Genomic DNA, 21504 nt, shown 5'->3' on the forward strand with positions numbered 1-21504 from the left:
AAAGGTGTGAAAAACCACTTTCTACATGCTTGGCAACGTTTAAGCTCTAACGCAAAGCGTCTACAAACTTTTTATATATAGGCGTTTCGTTTTCAGTTTTTAACGATTCTTTAACCCTCGTGACAGTCTTTATTATATTCATAGTTTACAAAATTACGGCATTTTTGACTGGAAGAATTAAGTGAAATAGAAAGTTTCCTTCTCGGAGAATGGCGGAAAATTCAAGAAAACGCCGCCGGCTCGATCCTATCGAAATTTGCCAGCAAGCTTACGACGTGATTCGAAACTTCAAAAAAGAAGACGGAGCGCTGTTGTGTGATGCGTTGATTCGAGCCCCAAAGAGAAGGCAAGAGCCAGCCTACTATGATGTTGTTCCCAACCCAATTGATTTATTAAGAATTCAGCAAAAGATAAGGACAGATGAATATGAAGATTTGGATCAAATGACAGTCGATATTGAACGACTGGTTAAAAATGCTAAAACATTTTACCCTGATCATTCAACTGAATATAAAGATGCTTGCACTCTATGGGACTTATATCAAAGGACAGTGGATAAAATTAATGAAAGTGAAAGGGGTGATGAAGTACCTGAAGTTAAACCAAAAGAAAGGATTGTTGTGAAACTGGGACGACCCCCAAAGAAGCCTGCCAATGTGTCCCCTATGGAATCAGAGGATGCAGAGTCTGAAGAGTCAAGAGATAACTTTTCTTCGTCTTCTTCACTGCATTTAGTTGACGATGATAATGTGTATGAAGAACTGTTTGCTGGTGTTATGAATGCCACTTCGGCAGATGGGAGATTGCTTCACTCAGTTTTTCAGCTACTGCCATCAAGAAAACTGTATCCTGATTACTACCAAGTGATTGAAAATCCAATTGACCTAAAACAAATAGCCACAAAGATTCAAGCCAATGAATATTCTAATCTTAATGAGATGGAGAAAGATTTAATCCTTCTTACAAGAAATGCTTGCAGTTATAACGAACCCGGCTCCCAGATTTATAAAGATGCCAAATTGCTTCGAAAAATAGTAGCTTCACGTAAATCTGAAATTGAACACTCTCGTCATACAGGAGGGAAGACCAGCGAAAGGATTAGGTATGAAACTGGGTTTTCCTGTTTTATTTAGTTCTTTTTTTTTTTTTTTTTTTTATATATTTTTTTTATAAATAATTTTTTTAAAGTATATTTATTCACTTAAATTATTACTATTTATTCGTTATAGAAGTAAGCGTGCAAGGGCAGTCCAGTCATTATCAGCAATTACGGCTGCACTTCAGTATGATGACTCAAACGACGGAATAGGCGACGCCTCCAAATCGTCGGATGTTTCCGTTAAAGGTATGGTTCGGTACAATATGAGGAGGTCAACAATTCGGAAATAACAAGTATGTCAATCTAGATGAAATTGATGAAGATGGGGAATTTGCTGGTTCACATGATCGACCAGAAGACGCAGATTCCAGCCCTCTTTGGCAGTTGTATGATACCATTCATAACTATACCGACAATCAAGGTATTCAGGTATAATTAACAGCATGAATTGGGTCTTACATTTTATCGCTGCTAACAGGGAACGTACTTTGCGAGCCATTTTTGAAGCTGCCTTCTCGCCGGCGTTATGCCGACTACTACCAGGAGATTAAAAATCCCATTTCGTTGAGTCGTATAAGATTGAAGTTGGCCCGTGAAGAATATGGGAATCTCAGTGATCTTTCTAGTGACTTAAGTTTGATGTTCGAAAACGCAAAACGGTATAATCGACCTGATTCTAAGCTGTACAAAGACGCTGTTAAGTTGCAACGTGTGATGCAGGCAAAAGTCCAGGAGCTTCTCGCTGATGATGAGGTAATAGAATCACAAAAATTTAACGGAAAGATTGTCTTATTTGCGTTTTTTTTATTTTAGAGTTCTGACGGTGGGGATATTGAATTCACACCAAAACGTCCTAAAGGCCGTCCTCGCCTCAACGCCACATTACCAAAAGTTACACCGAAAGCTCGCAGTGATGTAGATAATCTACTTCGTAAACGACTGCGTCTCCTTTACCGCTGCTTGATGGACTATGTTCCTTCGGAAGACGGACGACAACCCATCCTGGTTTTTATGGAGAAACCTTCTAAAAAATCGTATCCCGATTATTACCGTGTGATTGCGGAACCCATTGACATGGTCACCATCGATTCCAACATAAAAAATGATAGGTAAGTGTTTTTATTTTTCTCAAGACCGAGCAGTTTCTGACACTTTCATGTAAACAAAAAATAGATATACGTGTGAAGAAGAATTGTTAGACGATCTTCGTTTAATGTTCAATAACTGCCGTCAGTACAATGAAGAAGGTTCTATCATCTATGAAGATGCAAATGCGCTAGAACGTGTCCTTTTAGATAAAGCCAGAGAACTTGGACTTGCTTCTGCGGCTTCTGCTAAGCCCAAAAGGTAAAATCCTGATTGTCCCAATGGTTATCTGCGATTAACATGAAAATTTCCTTGTCATTAGGCGTAGTCGAGGTCCCAATCTGCAACAGAAACTGAAAGCGCTCTATGAAGCTATCAAAGAACATAAAGATGTGAAAGGGAGACAGCTTGCCAGCATTTTCGTCAAACTTCCATCAAAGACGGTATGTTAATGAACAGCTTTATTTTTATCTTATATGCATTGTCGTTTTGTCGTGTTCTTTAGGAATACCCTGACTATTACGAAGTGATCAAAAAGCCCATAGACTTGGAGAAAATTGGACAAAAGGTAAAAGCTTCACACTACGAAAATGTGGAAGAACTTTTGGCGGACATTGTGTTGATGTTCGACAACGCTTGTCGATACAACGAACCGGACTCGCAGATCTACAAAGTACTTAATTTATATTTATTTCAAGAAGAACCTCTGAAAACATACGTTGGGTTTACAGGACGCACTTACTTTGCAACGAGTAGCATTGCAAACCAAAATTCAACTGTGTGAGGATGAAGGCCTGGTTCCTGATGTCCGCGCTGCTGTCCAGGAGTTATTTACATCCTTGTTTACAGCAGTTTACAACCATCAAGATGAAGAAGGGCGGTGTTATACTGACTCCCTGGCAGAGCTACCAGAACACGACGAAGTTGACGGGAAAAAGTATGACATTTTTAACGTTTCGTTTTATTAAAATTTTTTCCCAACATTTAATATTTCTTTTCGTTTAGGATTCGTTCGATATCTTTGGATTTGATAAAGCGTCGTCTTGATAAGGGACTGTATCGTAGACTAGATGCATTCCAGGAGGATGTGTTTCTGTGCTTTGAGCGGGCACGAAAACTTTCGCGAACTGATTCGCAAGTTTTCGAGGATTCAGTTGAACTTCAATCTCATTTTATCAAACAAAGGTACAATTAAATTCATCAACTTATATCCGAGTATCAAGCATTCTCTTTATCTTTACTAGGGACGAATTGTGTCGACACGGAGACATTCTCACTTCGCCAGCCCTTGCATACGATCTCAAGCAACTCACTATGGCTGTTGATATTATAAGACAAGAAAAACTTCTTAAAGAACAACCCGAAGAAGATTTGGAAAATAAGGATGCCGTTGCACCAGCTGTAGCTGTGTCTGATGGTATAATGTCCTTGCGTTTCCAATATTAGCTTAATGCTCATGCATTTTGTTATGTTAGGCTTAGAAATGAGCTTCAATCAAGAAACGTATCGCGTTGGAGATTTGGTCTACGTCGAAGCCACTGAAAGGAATATGGAAAATCATGTCTATCTGATCGAGCGTCTCTGGGCGGCCAACGACGGACAGCAAATGTTTTTGGGTAACTGGTTCTGTCGCCCCAATGAAACATTTCATTTGGCATCTAGGAAGTTCCTTGAGCAGGTAAACGTATTATCGATCCACTTTTTGAGGAAGAGCTTCATTTAAAAATACTTTATTATTTTCAGGAACTGTTTAAAAGTGACATGCGATCTGCCCACCCATTGAGTCAAATCCGTGGACGGTGCTGTGTTCTCAATGTCAAAGAATATTTCAAGTCGAAGCCGGAAAGGTTTGCCGACAAAGACATTTACGTCTGTGAGTCACGGTACTCGACCAAAGCTAGGATGTTCAAAAAAATCAAGGTGTGGACCAGCTTTCAAACACCAGGCGTCACTTTGGTTCCCCGCGAGCAGCCCCTAGAGCCCAAACGCGTTGTGTCAGTATTTCGCGATCGCATCGAAAAACACAAAGAGGAACTTGCAGAGTTGGGCGAGGTAGAAAAATTGCCAGAGAAGGAACTCAGTAACGTTGCTGTACCTGCAGCTGCGCCTATTGACGGATCCTCAGCACCTCCCTCTCACCCAGGAATGAATTACTATCAACAGCTGAACATACCTGGCCACACATTACGGACAGGTGACTGTGTCTACGTCCGAGCGGAAAATGGCAAGCAGCTAATTGCACAAATCGATTCTATGTGGATAGATTCAGAGTAAGTAAATACTTACTCCCTTCTAACTTTCAGGATGATTTTTCACGTTTTAAATTTAAAGGAATGTTGCATTTTTCCATGGCCCTTGGTATGTCACGCCAGCCGAAATTTCAACCCAAATAGCTGGTCGTGTATTCTATCGCCAGGAGGTTTTCCTTAGCTCGATTGAGGACACGAATCCACTTATGAGCGTCGTAGGAAAATGCAGCGTCTTGGATTTCAACGATTACACAACTTGTAACGAAAAATAGTTAATAAAATTGAGTACACGTATAACATCACATTGTATTACTGTAGGCCGTCCGACTGAGTTGGCGGAAAGTGACATCTTTCTATGTGAATCGCTGTATGAAGAGTCGCGTCGCCAAATCAAAAAACTTCCTCGGGACGGTCTTAAGAAGTATAACCACAGCCCTTCTGTAATACGTGATGAAATTTACTTCTTCCGCCGCCCCATTCAGCCTCAAAGAGTAAGCAATTGTGGATCACATTTCTCTCGAAGATAATGTTCACCGTATTTTCTTGAAGGAGTCCTCATCTTTAATTGCTAAATTGGCCGGTGATGAACTTACAGAAGATTCAATGGATGGAGCACCGCCATCGGTGGGTTCGGATAGTTGCCCATCGTCATTACCTCAAACGCCATCTTCCGTATCTCTCAGTACCCCGTCCACGGTTAAAAAACCAATCAAAATATTTCAGAAGCGTATGGTTACTGGCTACATAATCTATTCCGGCGAGGTGCGTAAAAACTTCGCAGCTAAAAACCCAGATGCAACTTTCGGCGAGGTTAGCCGACTAGTTGGCAACGAGTGGCGAAATTTGCCTGCGCACGTCAAATCCGAGTACGAAGAGCGGTCGCAGCGAATCAACGAAGAAACAGCAGCTGAGATGGCTCGAAACGGTACAGATAATCATCCGGCAGCTGGTTCAGCTTCGGGGGAAGGTGTCCCGCAAGGTGACGTAATTTTCGAATGCTTCTGGAAAAAGTGTGACTGGCAAGGTGAAGAAATTAGCGAGCTTACTGAACATCTGCTCTCAGAGCCTCACGGACACGTGTTAACAACTATAAACCCAAATGGTACCTATTATTTGTCCTCTGTATTGACAGATTTAAATAGGTTGTGTTTCTTGCAGACACTGAATTTCAGTGCATGTGGCGCGGATGCAGCCGAATCCGCAAAGGAGTGCCACCATTCCCAAAGATGGAGCGGCTTCTACGCCATGTCCGAGAGATTCATATTGTAAAAAATCAAGGACGCATCGTGTCTCCCAATGATCGTAACAAGTATGCTACTGTTCATTAATTTTGGCATTGTTTAGTGAAGCCGCTTGTTCTCATTTTCATTCTTATTTTAAAGAAATTTCAGTAGTGCCAAAAAAGTAATTCGTCCTAATACTACTCCTAGTTCTACGCAAACCAATGTCTCGGGTAAGTTAGATTCGATAAAAGACTGTAACCTTATCTATTTATAATTGATAACCTTATCTATCAAACGGTTAACTCCATATATAGCACTCAGCAGCACTCCTAGTTCAACGAATGTCCCCGTACAAGTATCGTCTAATTCAGGTATTTTACCTTTCCACACCATTCGTCAACCGTAAGACTGTTGTCCTAATATGCATTAACCACGGATTTCGATATAGTTATTCAATCAAGTGGTCACCAAATCCAAAATGTCACCCAGCAATCTCGGCAGGTCGCTGGGGAACCTATTTTCGTAGCTGTCCCACCAAAACCACAGAGACTCTTACATTCAGAAGCCTACATAAAGTACATATGTTTAGGTTGTAGTCGCCTGATTCACTCCACTAAAGAATTTTTATTTCATTAGATACATTGAAGGACTGCACAATCAGTATAGATATATCTCAAACTGGGATAAGAGTTTGCGCGCTACCAAAACCCCGATCCCTGATACGAACCGCCTTCCCTCTCACTGGCTCAGTTCAAACACACAAGTAAAGCCCGATGGTGGCGATCGTGATGTCCTTTCTACATTGTGGAACTTACGTGAACATATGTTAAAGGACACGTTAAACATTTCGAATTTGTTCAATTGATGTTTATAACCTCCAGTATTTGTATTGTGTTTTCATAAGTAAACTATGTTTGACAAGACAGTATTTCTTAAAAATCAGAGACTCTCCCTTTCCGCTCCCAATCTCCATACCTTGTTGGCTCTGGGCCCTTTGGTCCACCAACTTCACCAGTTGTTGGATTTGTATTGTTTGGCCATGGCTTCAATGGTTCTTTTTCTTGATAGGGATGCTGCCCTTCTTCAATTTCATCAAGTTTGCCTGCAAAGAAATTGACATTAAAATGCTGGGAAACAGATTGTAGTCCTCAATGGATACAACTTAACACTAACCAATTGGTGTTTTCACTCTTCTTGGTTTTTTTGCCTTGCTTGCACAGCCATCTGATGGCTCATTAGAAGAAGTTGAAAAGAAAGAAACATGGTGAAGTCTTGCAGTTTGTCCTGCAAAACACAGAATCAATGGCGATGAGGATAATTTGATAAATGGTCTTATTTAACAAATTTGGGATGCTATTTAACATTATAAGTGGACATTTTGAGATGATCTATGAGTAAAATTATTCTTGTGAATCAGTTTTTCTCAATAGCGGCAACCAACTTGAATTAGTCTAGCACTTACGTAACAACGATTTGAGCACGCATATACTTGAAGTACCAGAATTCATGGTTGAAAATTTTTCCTTAATAAAGCAAATAAAATTTTTCAACAGTTGTTCGAAATAATGAGAAACATGGTACAACTGTGATTTTCAGTTAAACATACTGTGTTGGCAAACGACACTAGCAAATAAGCTGTAGATCAAAGATAACAAAACATCGAAGCAGATGACGTAAAAAGTTTTCAATCGTCAGAGACAAAGACTACGAAGCGGCACTTCAAGAAACTTTTAGTCTGCTACGACTGAATTTTTGTGTTACGACTCGACTGATTAATTTTTTGTTAAATTCTACACACAGTTTCGATTCAAAAATAATTAAAAAAACAATAACAATGTAAAAACAAACTATATTTTCGTGTTTTTCGTTCGAAGGGGGCTCGGGAGGGATGTAGTACCGTACATTTACGTCTTCTTACGTACGTAAGTCTACTTACGTCAGAATCAGCAAAAAAAGACTCAAAAGCTCCCAGTGTTCGCTAGCCTTGAAGAAAAAAAAAATTAACACAGTGTAAACAAAAGTGACCGCTAATTTCGATTAAAGTACCGCCCCAACTGGTATTTCGTTTTTTACGTTAAGTTCATAAACTATGAGGGCAATTGAAAAATAAACCTGATTTCCGTGATTTTCACTGAAAGGCTATACCCTTCCCACTTTTGTCAAAATCGGCCGAAAGCGACATCTCTTGAAATTCTCCAAAAATCACACGGCATAATCGAAATTGAACGCTGATTTCGATTTCATCATTAGTTTTCTCGTTAAACTAGCCATTTTAAAAATTGATGGAAACAGCGATGTAAGCGAACCAACTTAATTTATAGTTTTTAACGTTTAAATAAAAAACTATAGGACCAATAGAAAAATAAATCCGATTTTCGTGATTTTCATTGAATTCTGAATCGGAATCATGTATTTTAAGCAAAATTTGAAATTTTGCCAAAAATGAAAAAGTGGGAAGGGTATAGCCTTCCCACTTTTGTCAAAATCGGCCGAAAGCGACATCTCTTGAAATTCTCCAAAAATCCCACGGCATAATCGAAATTGAACGCTGATTTCGATTTCATCATTAGTTTTCTCGTTAAACTAGCCATTTAAAAAATTGATGGAAACAGCGATGTAAGCGCACCAACTTAATTTAAAGTTTTTAACGTTTTAATCAAAAACTATAAGACCAATAGAAAAATAAACTCGATTTTCGTTATTTTTATTGAATTTTAAATCGGAATCATGTATTTAAAGCAAAATTTGAAATTTGACCAAAAATGGAAATTGTCAAAATCGGCCGAAAGCGACATCTCTTGAAATTCTCCAAAAATCCCACGGCATAATCGAAATTGAACGCTGATTTCGATTTCATCATTAGTTTTCTCGTTAAACTAGCCATTTTAAAAATTGATGGAAACAGCGATGTAAGTTCACCAACTTAATTTATAGTTTTTAACGTTTAAATAAAAAACTATAGGACCAATAGAAAAATAAATCCGATTTTCGTGATTTTCATTGAATTCTGAATCGGAATCATGTATTTTAAGCAAAATTTGAAATTTGGCCAAAAATGAAAAAGTGGGAAGGGTATAGCCTTCCCACTTTTGTCAAAATCGGCCGAAAGCGACATCTCTTGAAATTCTCCAAAAATCACACGGCATAATCGAAATTGAACGCTGATTTCGATTTCATCATTAGTTTTCTCGTTAAACTAGCCATTTTAAAAATTGATGGAAACAGCGATGTAAGCGCACCAACTTAATTTATAGTTTTTAACGTTTTAATCAAAAACTATAAGACCAATAGAAAAATAAACTCGATTTTCATTATTTTTATTGAATTTTTAATCGGAATCATGTATTTAAAGCAAAATTTGAAATTTGGCCAAAAATGAAAAAGTGGGAAGGGTATAGACCAAGATCGGATGCTGAGTTGCCAAGGCTGAATTCCGACCTGCGGTATTTGTCCTCTCGGGCCCTATAGGAGGGAAATGAAAAATAATATATTTAATTAAGTTGTAGTTAGTTTTATTACAAAATCTTTTGGAATCGTGTACTATACCTCTGTGCTGATATAATACAAAAAATTTTATCTCCAAAAAAACTGTTATTTTTCCAGGAAACTTTTTGAAAGGTACTTGTTTACCTTTCCACAACCCCCCCTCCCCGTATTACAACTGTAGAACAAGAAGCAGACGTTTTTCTAAGTAAATTTCTGTTTCCTTATGAATAAGTCCTTTAGCATAATCAGATAACTTAAAAAGACTAATTGTGTCAAATAACTCATTACCGACATCACAAACTACACTACTTATGACATAAAAAACGAAAACAGTTTGACACTACAGTCACTAGTCACAGTCAATCACTTTACGTCTGCTACGGTACATTGTAAACAAGTACCTTTCAAAAAGTTTCCTGGAAAAATAACAGCTTTTTTGGAGATAAAATTTTTTGTATTATATCAGCACAGAGGTATAGTACACGATTCAAAAAAATTTTGTAATAAAACTAACTACTACTTAATTAAATATTTTATTTTTCATTTCCCTCCTATAGGGCCCGAGAGGACAAATACCGCAGGTCGGAATTCAGCCTTGGCAACTCAGCATCCGATCTTGGTCTATAGCCTTCCCACTTTTGTCAAAATCGGCCGAAAGCGACATCTCTTGAAATTCTCCAAAAATCACACGGCATAATCGAAATTGAACGCTGATTTCGATTTCATTATTAGTTTTCTCGTTAAACTAGCCATTTTAAAAATTGATGGAAACAGCGATGTAAGCGCACCAACTTAATTTATAGTTTTTAACGTTTAAATAAAAAACTATAGGACTAATAGAAAAATAAATCCAATTTTCGTGATTTTCATTGAATTCTGAATCGGAATCATGAATTTTAAGCAAAATTTGAAATTTGGCCAAAAATGAAAAAGTGGGAAGGGTATAGCCTTCCCACTTTTGTCAAAATCGGCCGAAAGCGACATCTCTTGAAATTCTCCAAAAATCCCACGGCATAATCGAAATTGAACGCTGATTTCGATTTCATTATTAGTTTTCTCGTTAAACTAGCCATTTTAAAAATTGATGGAAACAGCGATGTAAGCGCACCAACTTAATTTATAGTTTTTAACGTTTAAATAAAAAACTATAGGACCAATAGAAAAATAAATCCAATTTTCGTGATTTTCATTGAATTCTGAATCGGAATCATGAATTTTAAGCAAAATTTGAAATTTGGCCAAAAATGAAAAAGTGGGAAGGGTATAGCCTTCCCACTTTTGTCAAAATCGGCCGAAAGCGACATCTCTTGAAATTCTCCAAAAATCACACGGCATAATCGAAATTGAACGCTGATTTCGATTTCATCATTAGTTTTCTCGTTAAACTAGCCATTTTAAAAATTGATGGAAACAGCGATGTAAGCGCACCAACTTAATTTATAGTTTTTAACGTTTAAATAAAAAACTATAGGACCAATAGAAAAATAAATCCAATTTTCGTGATTTTCATTGAATTCTGAATCGGAATCATGTATTTTAAGCAAATTTTGAAATTTGGCCAAAAATGAAAAAGTGGGAAGGGTATAGCCTTCCCACTTTTGTCAAAATCGGCCGAAAGCGACATCTCTTGAAATTCTCCAAAAATCCCACGGCATAATCGAAATTGAACGCTGATTTCGATTTCATTATTAGTTTTCTCGTTAAACTAGCCATTTTAAAAATTGATGGAAACAGCGATGTAAGCGCACCAACTTAATTTATGGTTTTTAATGTTTTAATCAAAAACTATAAGACCAATAGAAAAATAAACTCGATTTTCGTTATTTTTATTGAATTTTTAATCGAAATCATGTATTTAAAGCAAAATTTGAAATTTGGCCAAAAATGAAAAAGTGGGAAGGGTATAGCCTTCCCACTTTTGTCAAATTCGGCCGAAAGCGACATCTCTTGAAATTCTCCAAAAATCACACGGCATAATCGAAATTAAACGCTGATTTCGATTTCATCATTAGTTCGCCATTTTAAAAATTGATGGAAACAGCGATGTAAGCGCACCAACTTAATTTATAGTTTTTATCGTTTAAATAAAAAACTAAAGGACCAATAGAAAAATAAATCCGATTTTCGTGATTTTCATTGAATTCTGAATCGGAATCATGTATTTTAAGCAAAATTTGAAATTTGGCCAAAAATGAAAAAGTGGGAAGGGTATAGCCTTCCCACTTTTGTCAAAATCGGCCGAAAGCGACATCTCTTGAAATTCTCCAAAAATCACATGGCATAATCGAAATTGAACGCTGATTTCGATTTCATCATTAGTTTTCTCGTTAAACTAGCAATTTTAAAAATTAATGGAAACAGCGATGTAAGCGCACCAACTTAATTTATAGTTTTTAACGTTTAAATAAAAAACTATAGGACCAATAGAAAAATAAATCCGATTTTTGTGATTTTCATTGAATTCTGAATCGGAATCATGTATTTTAAGCAAAATTTGAAATTTGGCCAAAAATGAAAAAGTGGGAAGGGTATAGCCTTCCCACTTTTGTCAAAATCGGCCGAAAGCGACATCTCTTGAAATTCTCCAAAAATCACACGGCATAATCGAAATTGAACGCTGATTTCGATTTCATCATTAGTTTTCTCGTTAAACTAGCCATTTTAAAAATTGATGGAAACAGCGATGTAAGCGCACCAACTTAATTTATAGTTTTTAACGTTTTAATCAAAAACTATAAGACCAATAGAAAAATAAACTCGATTTTCATTATTTTTATTGAATTTTTAATCGAAATCATGTATTTAAAGCAAAATTTGAAATTTGGCCAAAAATGAAAAAGTGGGAAGGGTATAGCCTTCCCACTTTTGTCAAAATCGGCCGAAAGCGACATCTCTTGAAATTCTCCAAAAATCACACGGCATAATCGAAATTAAACGCTGATTTCGATTTCATCATTAGTTTTCTCGTTAAACTAGCCATTTTAAAAATTGATGGAAACAGCGATGTAAGCGCACCAACTCAATTTATAGTTTTTATCGTTTAAATAAAAAACTATAGGACCAATAGAAAAATAAATCCGATTTTCGTGATTTTCATTGAATTCTGAATCGGAATCATGTATTTTAAGCAAAATTTGAAATTTGGCCAAAAATGAAAAAGTGGGAAGGGTATAGCCTTCCCACTTTTGTCAAAATCGGCCGAAAGCGACATCTCTTGAAATTCTCCAAAAATCACACGGCATAATCGAAATTGAACGCTGATTTCGATTTCATCATTAGTTTTCTCGTTAAACTAGCCATTTTAAAAATTGATGGAAACAGCGATGTAAGCGCACCAACTTAATTTATAGTTTTTATCGTTTAAATAAAAAACTATAGGACCAATAGAAAAATAAATCCGATTTTCGTGATTTTCGTTGAATTCTGAATCGGAATCATGTATTTTAAGCAAAATTTGAAATTTGGCCAAAAATGAAAAAGTGGGAAGGGTATAGACTTCCCACTTTTATCAAAATCTGCGAAAAACGACATCTCATGGAATTCGACAAAAATCACATGGCCTAATCCAAATTGAACGTTGATTTCGATTAAGTTGTTGGTTTTCTCGTTCAACCTACGGAACGGCAAATTACCCCCTAAAATTTCAGCAGCTCGGCTTGGGCCATTTATTTTTTACGCAGAAATATTCGCCATCCACCAACGCCATCTAGCTGCCACGAGACTTACCTTTTTGAAATCCCACCCACTGGAGGAGGAATTGAATCACTATCGATTCCTATAACCATTTCCAACAATTAATATCGATTTTATCGTGCCAGTGGCAGATACAGGTTAATGTCTCTGTGATAATAAATTTTTTTTTACAGTATATAAATATAAATTATAACAGTATTGAAAACCAGTAATGATGAACGTTTAGAAAACAAAAACAAATTTATTATTACTGAGACATTCACCTTCATACATCACCAGACATACACCCTTCCCACTTTTCCATTTTTAGCCAAATTTCAACTTTTGCTTAAAATACATTATTTCAATTCAGAATTGAATGCTAATCACGGAAATCAAGTTTATTGGATAATTACAAAAATAAATGTTTATTGGACTAACAACGAACAATCGAACAACTAATAGTTTCTGAAATAAACAAAAAAAAAACGGACCAACAAATTTGTTGCGCTACAGGCACTTGTCTTCCGTTTATTTTAAAACGGTTCATATGACAAGAAAACAAATTTGATTCTTGAAATCAGCGTAAAATTTATATATTAATGTGTGGTTTTCATTGATTACCACGTCATATATATTTTTGCTGATTTTGACAAAAATGGGAAGGGTATTTGGCCTTGCCACTTTTTCATTTTTGGCTAAATTCTACATTTCCCGTAAAATACACTATTTAAATTCAAAACTGAACAAAAACCACGAAAATCAGGTTTGTTTTTACGTTAGGCTTATAGTTTCTCAAATAAACATAGAAAACAGATCAACAAATTTGTTGCGCTACACACACTTTTCTTTCGTTCATAAAAAAAAATGGCTGGTTTGACAAGAGAACGAATGCTTTTCACGAAATCAACGTTAATTAGCATCGATATGGTCTCATCGGCAATATAGCTGCTCTGCTGCAAGCAATTATGGGCTGTGAAAGCTGGCGATGTCTCGCAAATTAAGATCGCAATCATAAATGAAATTTAGCAAAGTGAGTAAATAATTCACGTAGATGCACTACACTTAGAACGGTTTAACTGACGTTGATTCGTTATATTAAAAAAAAAAGAAAAGAAAAAAGGTTTATATGTTTAGGCACTGAACTTTGCCAATTATGGTGGCTTCTTCTAGCGTTTCTTTGGTAGCATTAGGCGGTTTTCTTCTGGCATCACCAGCACGTTTTCGCTCTTGTTTACGAATCCTCTCTAGCTGCTTTCGACTGAAGCCGGTTTTCGTACGTCCACCAGAAGACAGATGCTCGAATTTAGCTTCTTGGCTTTCTACGGGGGTTAATGTCAAAGCCAACAGATCTTCGACGGTGGCATCAATGTTTCCAAAGTTATTATAAAGTAACTGGCGAACAATCGTGAGATCCTGGCATCCTGAACGAATTATAGCTTCTCGTTCAATTTCGTTTGCCTGATGGGTAAATAGGACAACAACAACAATGCATTTCCTATTCTTTAAATATTTAAATTAGACTTACTGCTTCCTCCGTATGATCAATTTCGTGAATGTTACAGGAAGCGTAATCCCGCACACGATCGGTTGTGTTTGGGCTCTGGTTTGTTCCCTCATGCACCTCACTCTCAACGTTGATTTGAATATTTGCAGGGATATGGCTGGTGTCTCCCAATCGCCTGACACTGTCATAGTGATCCCCTCCATGGTACGCAATATGAAGTTGATGGGATGATAGAACATTATTATAATTTTTCCTTTTTTTGTTTTTTTCTGTGGTTTGAAGGGTTTCACATGTTTCCCAACCTTTAATTTGCCAAAGGGGGGTGTTTGGTTGATGAATCACAATTGTCACCTTATTATGAAAACGGAAACATTTATAGCATAGAAAAGTATCAATACTAAAGTATAAGCAGTATTACTAGGTACCTAGTTTTGACAAATAAGAATTGCCGCGGCTATCTTCTTCTTTGTTACCTTTCCCTTCATAGTTACGATTGCCCAAAATGGACTATACTTTAAAAATAAAAGTGGTGACAAGTGGGAGGTTACAAAAAAGGGAAAAGCTGCTGTGATTTGTATTTGTCAAAACTAGGTAGTAATAAATAACTAAGTTGCTGCCAAAACACTAAAGAAAACTTGTTTTACCTGGTGAAGTCTTGCAAATGCAACAATTGCATCATTCCCTGCATATGTACCTGACTGACTCAGTTCACTGACTAAACAAATGCTCTATCAACAACAGCTGAGTTCTGAATCTTTTGATAAAAGTTTCTTACTGTGCTTTTCGAAAGGAAGATCATCTTCTACAAAAGGCTGGAAATCTTCTCTGTGATCTAGCATGTAGGTTGTTGTGTCTTGCCTGTGTCTGTAGTGGTTGCCCATATGACCATCTAATTGATCGCCTAACGCACGAAATAGACAGTTCCTAATAAACGAGTATTTTTTACCTCAAAGATTATCTTCATAAAGAAAAAGGAACACAACCTACCCGTCACCAGGTACCTCCCTCAAGGTTAATCCCAGAGTTAATAATTGGGATTTTATAACATCAGAATCGACGTCCTTAATATCGCGAGAAGATTTTTTTGACTTATTCGTTATTCGCTTATATTTTCCATCCTTATCTTCCTTCTTCCTGGCCATTTTTCAATCTCTCAAAACGTCACTTTTCACAAGTGGATGTGGATATCCGTCAAACTTGTTGTAATTTTCTTTCAGCGTTGCCGATTTATTATTTTGATATTATTTTCTAAAGCAGACGAGCAGTATACGTTGTTCCAAATTCAAAACATTAGAAACGGAAGAATCTCGTTAATTCACAATCCAGTTTACAACGTTCATTTTACGCTTGAACGTCTAAGGAACTACAAACATGTATACCTGGTCTCTAGTAAAAAAAGATGATCGCTCATTTGTTAACCCTTTTCTTTCATCCGACCAGCAACATAGTTGGAATCAAGTAAGTTAATTCAAAATCAATACTTTATTTTGGCACCAGGTTGGTAAACACTTCAAACTAGGTTTACTTGTTATTTTCTTGTTTAGACAGATGAGGAATTTCTGAAACATCTCAAATCAGTGGTTAAAAAACTAATGGCACAATGGGAAAAACATGTGAAGGCAGAAATTGACTATACTGGAAGCACCAACTGGAGTGACTATTCAGTATACACAGGAAAATCTGGATATGCCTTGTTATACTTTGAAGCGGGAAAGATGTTGAATTCTCCAGAATACATAGAACAGGCTTTTTTCATGGCTGAAAAATGCACAATGCATTTGCACAAACCAAATGCGAAAGACCTTACTTTCCTGACTGGAGTTAGCGGACCTCTTGCTTTAGCTGCTGCATGTGCTCATTCCCTCAGGCAACCAGAGAAAGAGCACCATTTTCTTCATCGGTATACCTTAATTTTATTTCTTTTTCCATTCTTCATTCCAGAAGAAATAGTTTTTTCTTGTAAAATAATCCTCAATGGCGTTACTGATACTAAGGTTGCAGACATTGTACCGATCTTTTGAAGTTCTTACCAATAGCAGCGATGATATGCCCGACGAGCTCCTGTATGGACGAGCTGGTTGTCTATTTTCGTTATTATACATGAAACAGCATTGCCACGAGAAGGTCAATGATGATTTGATTGCAAGCGTCGCTAAAGCCATCATTGGCTCCGGCAGACGCTTAGCCAACGAAATGCAGCTGAGAGGGTTCATAACACCCCCACTGATGTTTGAATGGCATAAACAAAAATATCTCGGACCAGCACACGGATTCGCTGGTATACTTTATCTTCTTCTGCAGGTTTGACTTCTACCATAGATTAAAAACAACAATAAGTTGAATTTCGAATGAACAGTGCAAATAAGGCAATTCTCGAATTTTTAAAAATTAGATTACGGATTACCTGGAACCCGGTGTCGTGGAGGACGACATACGTCTTTGTTTAGATTTTCTCCTCGAAACCCGCTTTCCTAGTGGAAATTTCCCGTCGTCTTTAGACAGTGAGCGCGATCGCCTTGTCCAGTGGTGTCATGGAGCTCCAGGATTTATTCACTGTTTCATAGCAGCCGCCAAGGTATTTTGTGTCTTCTAGCACAACCTCCCATGAAAGCAGTTTGATTCAGCATTACGCAGCCTGCTTAAATTATTTTTTTCTTTAAAGGTTTACAATTCTGATTTGTACCTGTCAGCAGCTAAACAATGCGCCGATGTAACTTGGGAGCGTGGAATTTTGACCAAAGGTGTTGGCCTTTGCCATGGCATCTCAGGGAACGCTCTCGCCATTCTTCATCTTTACAAACATACGAAAGATCCTGTTTATTTGTACCGTGCATATAAATTTAGTGAAATCGTTATGGACGATCGTCCGCACGAGTTCCGGACCCCGGACCGACCCTTATCACTTTTCGAAGGCACAGCTGGTGTAATCTTGTTCTTAATGAATTTGCTGGATCCAGAGAAATTCGCTTGCAGCTTCCCTGGCTACCAGCTAAATGCACTTGACAAAAAATAGAAGTCAGGGTTACGGAAACTGTACAATTTTCTCACCTTTTATATCCCACGTTAAGATATCTTGGCTAAATCCTTTATTTGCTGTTGTCCCACACAATTTCTTTGAATAATCCAAGCAAATATGCTGTTTTTTGTTAGCCTTGAATACTTTGCGCATAAAACGTATTAGTTTTCCAATAAAGTTTAGTGTCTTTACATACAAAGATTTTGGGTTGTCTTGACGCCTAAAAATAACATGGAAAAGTCGAGTGGGTATTTCTAAAAGCATGGCTTCAGCACCTGGAAGTTGGTTGCACAATGCTTTGCCTGAAATGGAATCTTTCTACCTACAAACATTTCGTTTGTTCCATTTTAAAACCTTATTTTCAACAATCGAACTTGTGTCACATCGAACAAAAAGAAACAGCGCAAAAACTTTATGCAACTTTACTCGATCATTGTGTTTTTGCCGAATGCCTCATTCATAAAAAAAAAAAGAGTTTATTTTAAAGAATCTTAAGCTCCAAAGCTGAAACAGAAATAGCCTCCTTTCCTCTTCAAGAGCCTGATACGTTTCCGCATTAAGAGGGATGCCTAATAATTCAGTTATCAAGATTTTCAGGTGCACGAGTTGCAGCATTTCAAAAGGTTCTGAAATTACGTAACATTGCAGAACTTTTGAGGTTTACATACGAATTTTTGTCAGCAATAGCTACGGTAATTTTCCGGAGATAACGATCGGCAGAAATTTTGAACTGGGATTTTGAAGGCTGTACCTGTTACGTGATTGAGACGAAACGACGAGAAAATTGAAGATAAAATGCCGCTGTGGGCGCTTTAATCTTGATCGCTTAATGGGCTGAGTAGCCCATTTCCAGAGTTCCACATGGCGATTGGACACGTACAGGCTTCTTTCCCGTGTGTTCTGTCTTGGAAAGCTTACCTCTAGGGTTGGCTGAAAGGATTATAATAAAATCGGATCGCGGGGAATCTGGATGACTTGTTTGGTTATACGAATGTATTGATAAAAGGTTTAACATTCTACCATTAGTCCTAAGAACTTAATGTTACGTGGTACCATATGTCGTTATTTGGTACCCAGTCAATTATGTTGTGCATCGTACACAGGATGCTTGCTCCCAACCACATTTCACGCTATTCAAAGTCAAGTCACTGGTAAATTTTTCACGTTCCATAAAACCTTTCTAAAAATGTGCTGTTTAATGCATCGTTATCATTTAGCAAATATCAATTATTCTCTCCTATTGTACGAGGACTCGATACATCTCGTTCGAATTTGATAAACACGCACGCGACAGTTGTTCGGAACCAAAACGACGTAATCGAACGGCCACCGGAGACGAACCCAACGCCTCTCTTTAAAGCTTTTCCATCAATTTTCCAATATTTGACATGCAATAAGCTATAATGTCAACGTCATTTATTTACATCCCCTTTCTATCTCGCTTCTTCCTGTAATCACGGATATTTTTCTAATTAATTAACATCCTTCGCATTGAATATAGACTTAGGCTAATATATGGATAGTGCATGGATTGACTTCATTTGAAATTTCATCTGAAAAGCAAAAGCAAAATGAGGAGCTATCATTTACAGGACATTGTACAATAAGTTAGATCCTATAACATTGGCAAAGCAAACTTTTATGTTGATGTTCAAAAAGAGAGTCTATAGAACCAGCAAAATAAGAATAATGAGAAAACACGACAACAAAACAAAATCTGAAGATCCATCACGAGTGTGTGTGTATTTGGAAGACATTTTTTTCACTTACGTTTCCAAGGAAAAAATAATTAATTAATTCCAGATATTAAACAACGTCTATATCAGCGCTCGATATATCTGTACGTATACACAGCTAGCAGCGATGCATAGAGTAGATAGATAATAAAAAAAGAATTCATCATCATCATTTTTCCTTGTCTATTCGCTCCTTGTACTATGTATATATACACTCTAAACTCATTCTTCAATCCTCTTAATATACCCATTCTTCAAATCTTGTCGCAACTAATTAAATGGCTATTCAACTTCTATACATTCGCGTCGCCCTCGTATCCACCACGACATCACTAAACTATTCATATCTTTCCCGTTCATTTTTCATCATTTTGCTGTTGTCCTCCCCGTCATGCCCTTTGGTACATATACGCTTAGGCTTAACGTATAGTAGGCGAATAACATGATAAGTTTTACGCTTGCTCGACATATAGTCTATCCGAATTTATGTGGATAGATACTTAGATTTATGTCCACAGCGTTTGGCTTTATTTAATCTAAATGATGTGTTCCGTTGCGCATTTGTGTGTGTAGGCCATCTTTTAATATACGATGTGGCGGACGCGTTGCAAAGAGGCGTGTAGGAGGGTCGTGGATGGGAAGACACCACTCTTGTTGGATAGAGCCAATCAACGAGATTGAGGAACGAAAAAAAAAGATAGAATAGCCAATAAACCTTTTCCCTACAGAAAAAAAAAAGTTACAAATGATTGAAAAAAAAAAGTGTAAATATACAGTGGTATATGGCAAAAGGAAAAGGCATACGTCGTGTTGTCGAATAAACATGTATACAGCGTATACGGAGGGAGCTAAACGATGACGGGCGCAGTTGCTGTGTGAGCGGAATGAGGGTCTAATTGAATTGTCAAGAGCCAATACGGCAATCAAATGGGGCGGAAGGCAATGGTATTAGTGGAGGAAGCTAGTTTGACATGCGACAGATAGGAATATTAGCCCGCTCATCTCTCCATCACGCCCGGTCGGTACTTGTCAACTCCTGGCCCCGATTTTTTCTTTCTGTTACGTCGTATACTACTCCCTGGAATAAGGGAACGTATTTACGGTAGAACATTATCGTGTAACACAACGCCCAAATAACAAACTATATTGCTGCACTAGAAGAACATCATTTTGTGATAGTCTACAGTAATGGAAGGACAAGTAACCCGATGGGCTTACGCACTCCGATGCAATGTTCGTCCTAATAAAACGCAAGCAGCGGATCACGAAAGAGAAAGCTGAAGCTCTGTGTGCGCTATATTTACAAGAAGCCAGAGGCAGATGTGGTGCCACAGCATGTACAGACCCGGGCCACTTCATTGCTTCGCCGAAATGTGCTTCAAATGGCTCTGGCAAACGAGACGGAAATGTCGTGCTTATAGATCCGCGCTGTTCATTCCGTCATTCCGGAAACGAAATAGGGTCGGTACGGGCGCAACATGATGGAACCCAATCCCAATCTTGATGTTCTCATTATTATTTCTCCTTTCCCTTTTTCATTTTCTTTCATATTTTTCTTTCTGCCACCCCCTCTCTTCGTCTTCATCACAGCTTGTTAACGCGCAGGGAATAAACAGGACAAACAACAACAAAAAACACCTCCCTTCTAATGACTAGTTAGCAATCCCAAGATTTCGTTTCCACGTTTCGGTTGGCGGGATAATCTCATCAATTGCGGGAGACTCTAACAAGTCCTCTACTACCGACGACACAACGAGATTTGTAAACTTATTAGCTACGACTGTTTGGTTGTTAGTAATTAATTGTTTTGCATCAAAGACTTGGCTTCAAAAGCGCAATGCCAAAAGACAATTTAAAACAATGAAATGAAACATTGCGCACGTTCACCGCGTTTTTCGCTGAATGCATTCAAAGCTGACAGCCGCTATGGGCAATTCAATTAGGTAAAGTGGTCCTATATATACAGATGATGGGAGGGTACACAATGCTGATGCATTTCAATCAATCAAACGTTTTTCTTGTTTTTATGGAACGCATAATTTATCATAGGTTTGCGAGCTCACGATTTTCCTTCACCGACGCCATTTCTGTGATATACACTCGTGAACGCATGTATTTTATCTTGTTTGCGTGTGTCTATAGGCCTCTATGCATAATCCCTCGCTGTCGTGAATACATCAACTGGCCAAAGTCCTTTACTATACGACAATATTTACAGAATTACTACGTCTAAGCTGTACTTAGGGACCTGCATTTTGAAATTCTGTGAACCTCGGTTTTACAAACTTTAGGAATACTACAGATATGTGCGTAAAAAACATAAATACCTGCAAACATTTGTTCAGCCCTATTATATGGGCTATTTATTAGCTATCGTCGCTGAGGAGTGGATTGTTTCTGCAATACGAAAAATAAAAAATTGTAAAAAAA

The 21504-nt window shown here is 37.6% G+C and overlaps 4 protein-coding genes across 4 annotated transcripts; 2 read left to right on the forward strand and 2 right to left on the reverse strand.

Annotated features, from left to right (window-relative positions):
• The first annotated feature begins 41 nt into the window (after positions 1-41).
• Positions 42-6582, forward strand: LOC116915786 (protein polybromo-1). The gene is made up of 21 exons (XM_032920915.2): positions 42-1102; positions 1230-1345; positions 1407-1520; positions 1578-1852; positions 1913-2208; positions 2273-2446; positions 2508-2628; positions 2691-2858; positions 2917-3122; positions 3191-3370; positions 3430-3602; positions 3661-3863; positions 3929-4455; positions 4517-4692; positions 4753-4925; positions 4984-5536; positions 5593-5743; positions 5817-5887; positions 5972-6028; positions 6106-6232; positions 6294-6582. Exons 1-21 carry the CDS (start codon positions 210-212, stop codon positions 6520-6522), a joined length of 4983 nt encoding a protein of 1660 aa, XP_032776806.2. The 5' UTR covers positions 42-209; the 3' UTR covers positions 6523-6582.
• Positions 6519-7617, reverse strand: LOC116915788 (succinate dehydrogenase assembly factor 4, mitochondrial). Its single transcript, XM_032920919.2, has 4 exons — positions 7594-7617; positions 7120-7180; positions 6831-6941; positions 6519-6759 (listed from the first exon to the last, which is right to left on the reverse strand). Exons 2-4 carry the CDS (start codon positions 7163-7165, stop codon positions 6590-6592), a joined length of 327 nt encoding a protein of 108 aa, XP_032776810.2. The 5' UTR covers positions 7166-7180; positions 7594-7617; the 3' UTR covers positions 6519-6589.
• Positions 7618-13057: 5440 nt separating this feature from the next.
• Positions 13058-15545, reverse strand: LOC116918046 (OTU domain-containing protein 3). Its single transcript, XM_032923706.2, has 5 exons — positions 15310-15545; positions 15098-15246; positions 14967-15037; positions 14344-14673; positions 13058-14276 (listed from the first exon to the last, which is right to left on the reverse strand). Exons 1-5 carry the CDS (start codon positions 15462-15464, stop codon positions 13941-13943), a joined length of 1041 nt encoding a protein of 346 aa, XP_032779597.2. The 5' UTR covers positions 15465-15545; the 3' UTR covers positions 13058-13940.
• A 5-nt stretch (positions 15546-15550) lies between these two features.
• Positions 15551-17529, forward strand: LOC116918045 (glutathione S-transferase LANCL1). The gene is made up of 5 exons (XM_032923705.2): positions 15551-15780; positions 15867-16222; positions 16317-16623; positions 16715-16897; positions 16985-17529. Exons 1-5 carry the CDS (start codon positions 15694-15696, stop codon positions 17333-17335), a joined length of 1284 nt encoding a protein of 427 aa, XP_032779596.2. The 5' UTR covers positions 15551-15693; the 3' UTR covers positions 17336-17529.
• The last annotated feature ends 3975 nt before the right edge of the window (positions 17530-21504 follow it).

The sequence above is a fragment of the Daphnia magna genome, linkage group LG2 (assembly GCF_020631705.1).
Source record: "Daphnia magna isolate NIES linkage group LG2, ASM2063170v1.1, whole genome shotgun sequence".
NCBI lineage: Eukaryota > Metazoa > Arthropoda > Branchiopoda > Diplostraca > Daphniidae > Daphnia > Daphnia magna.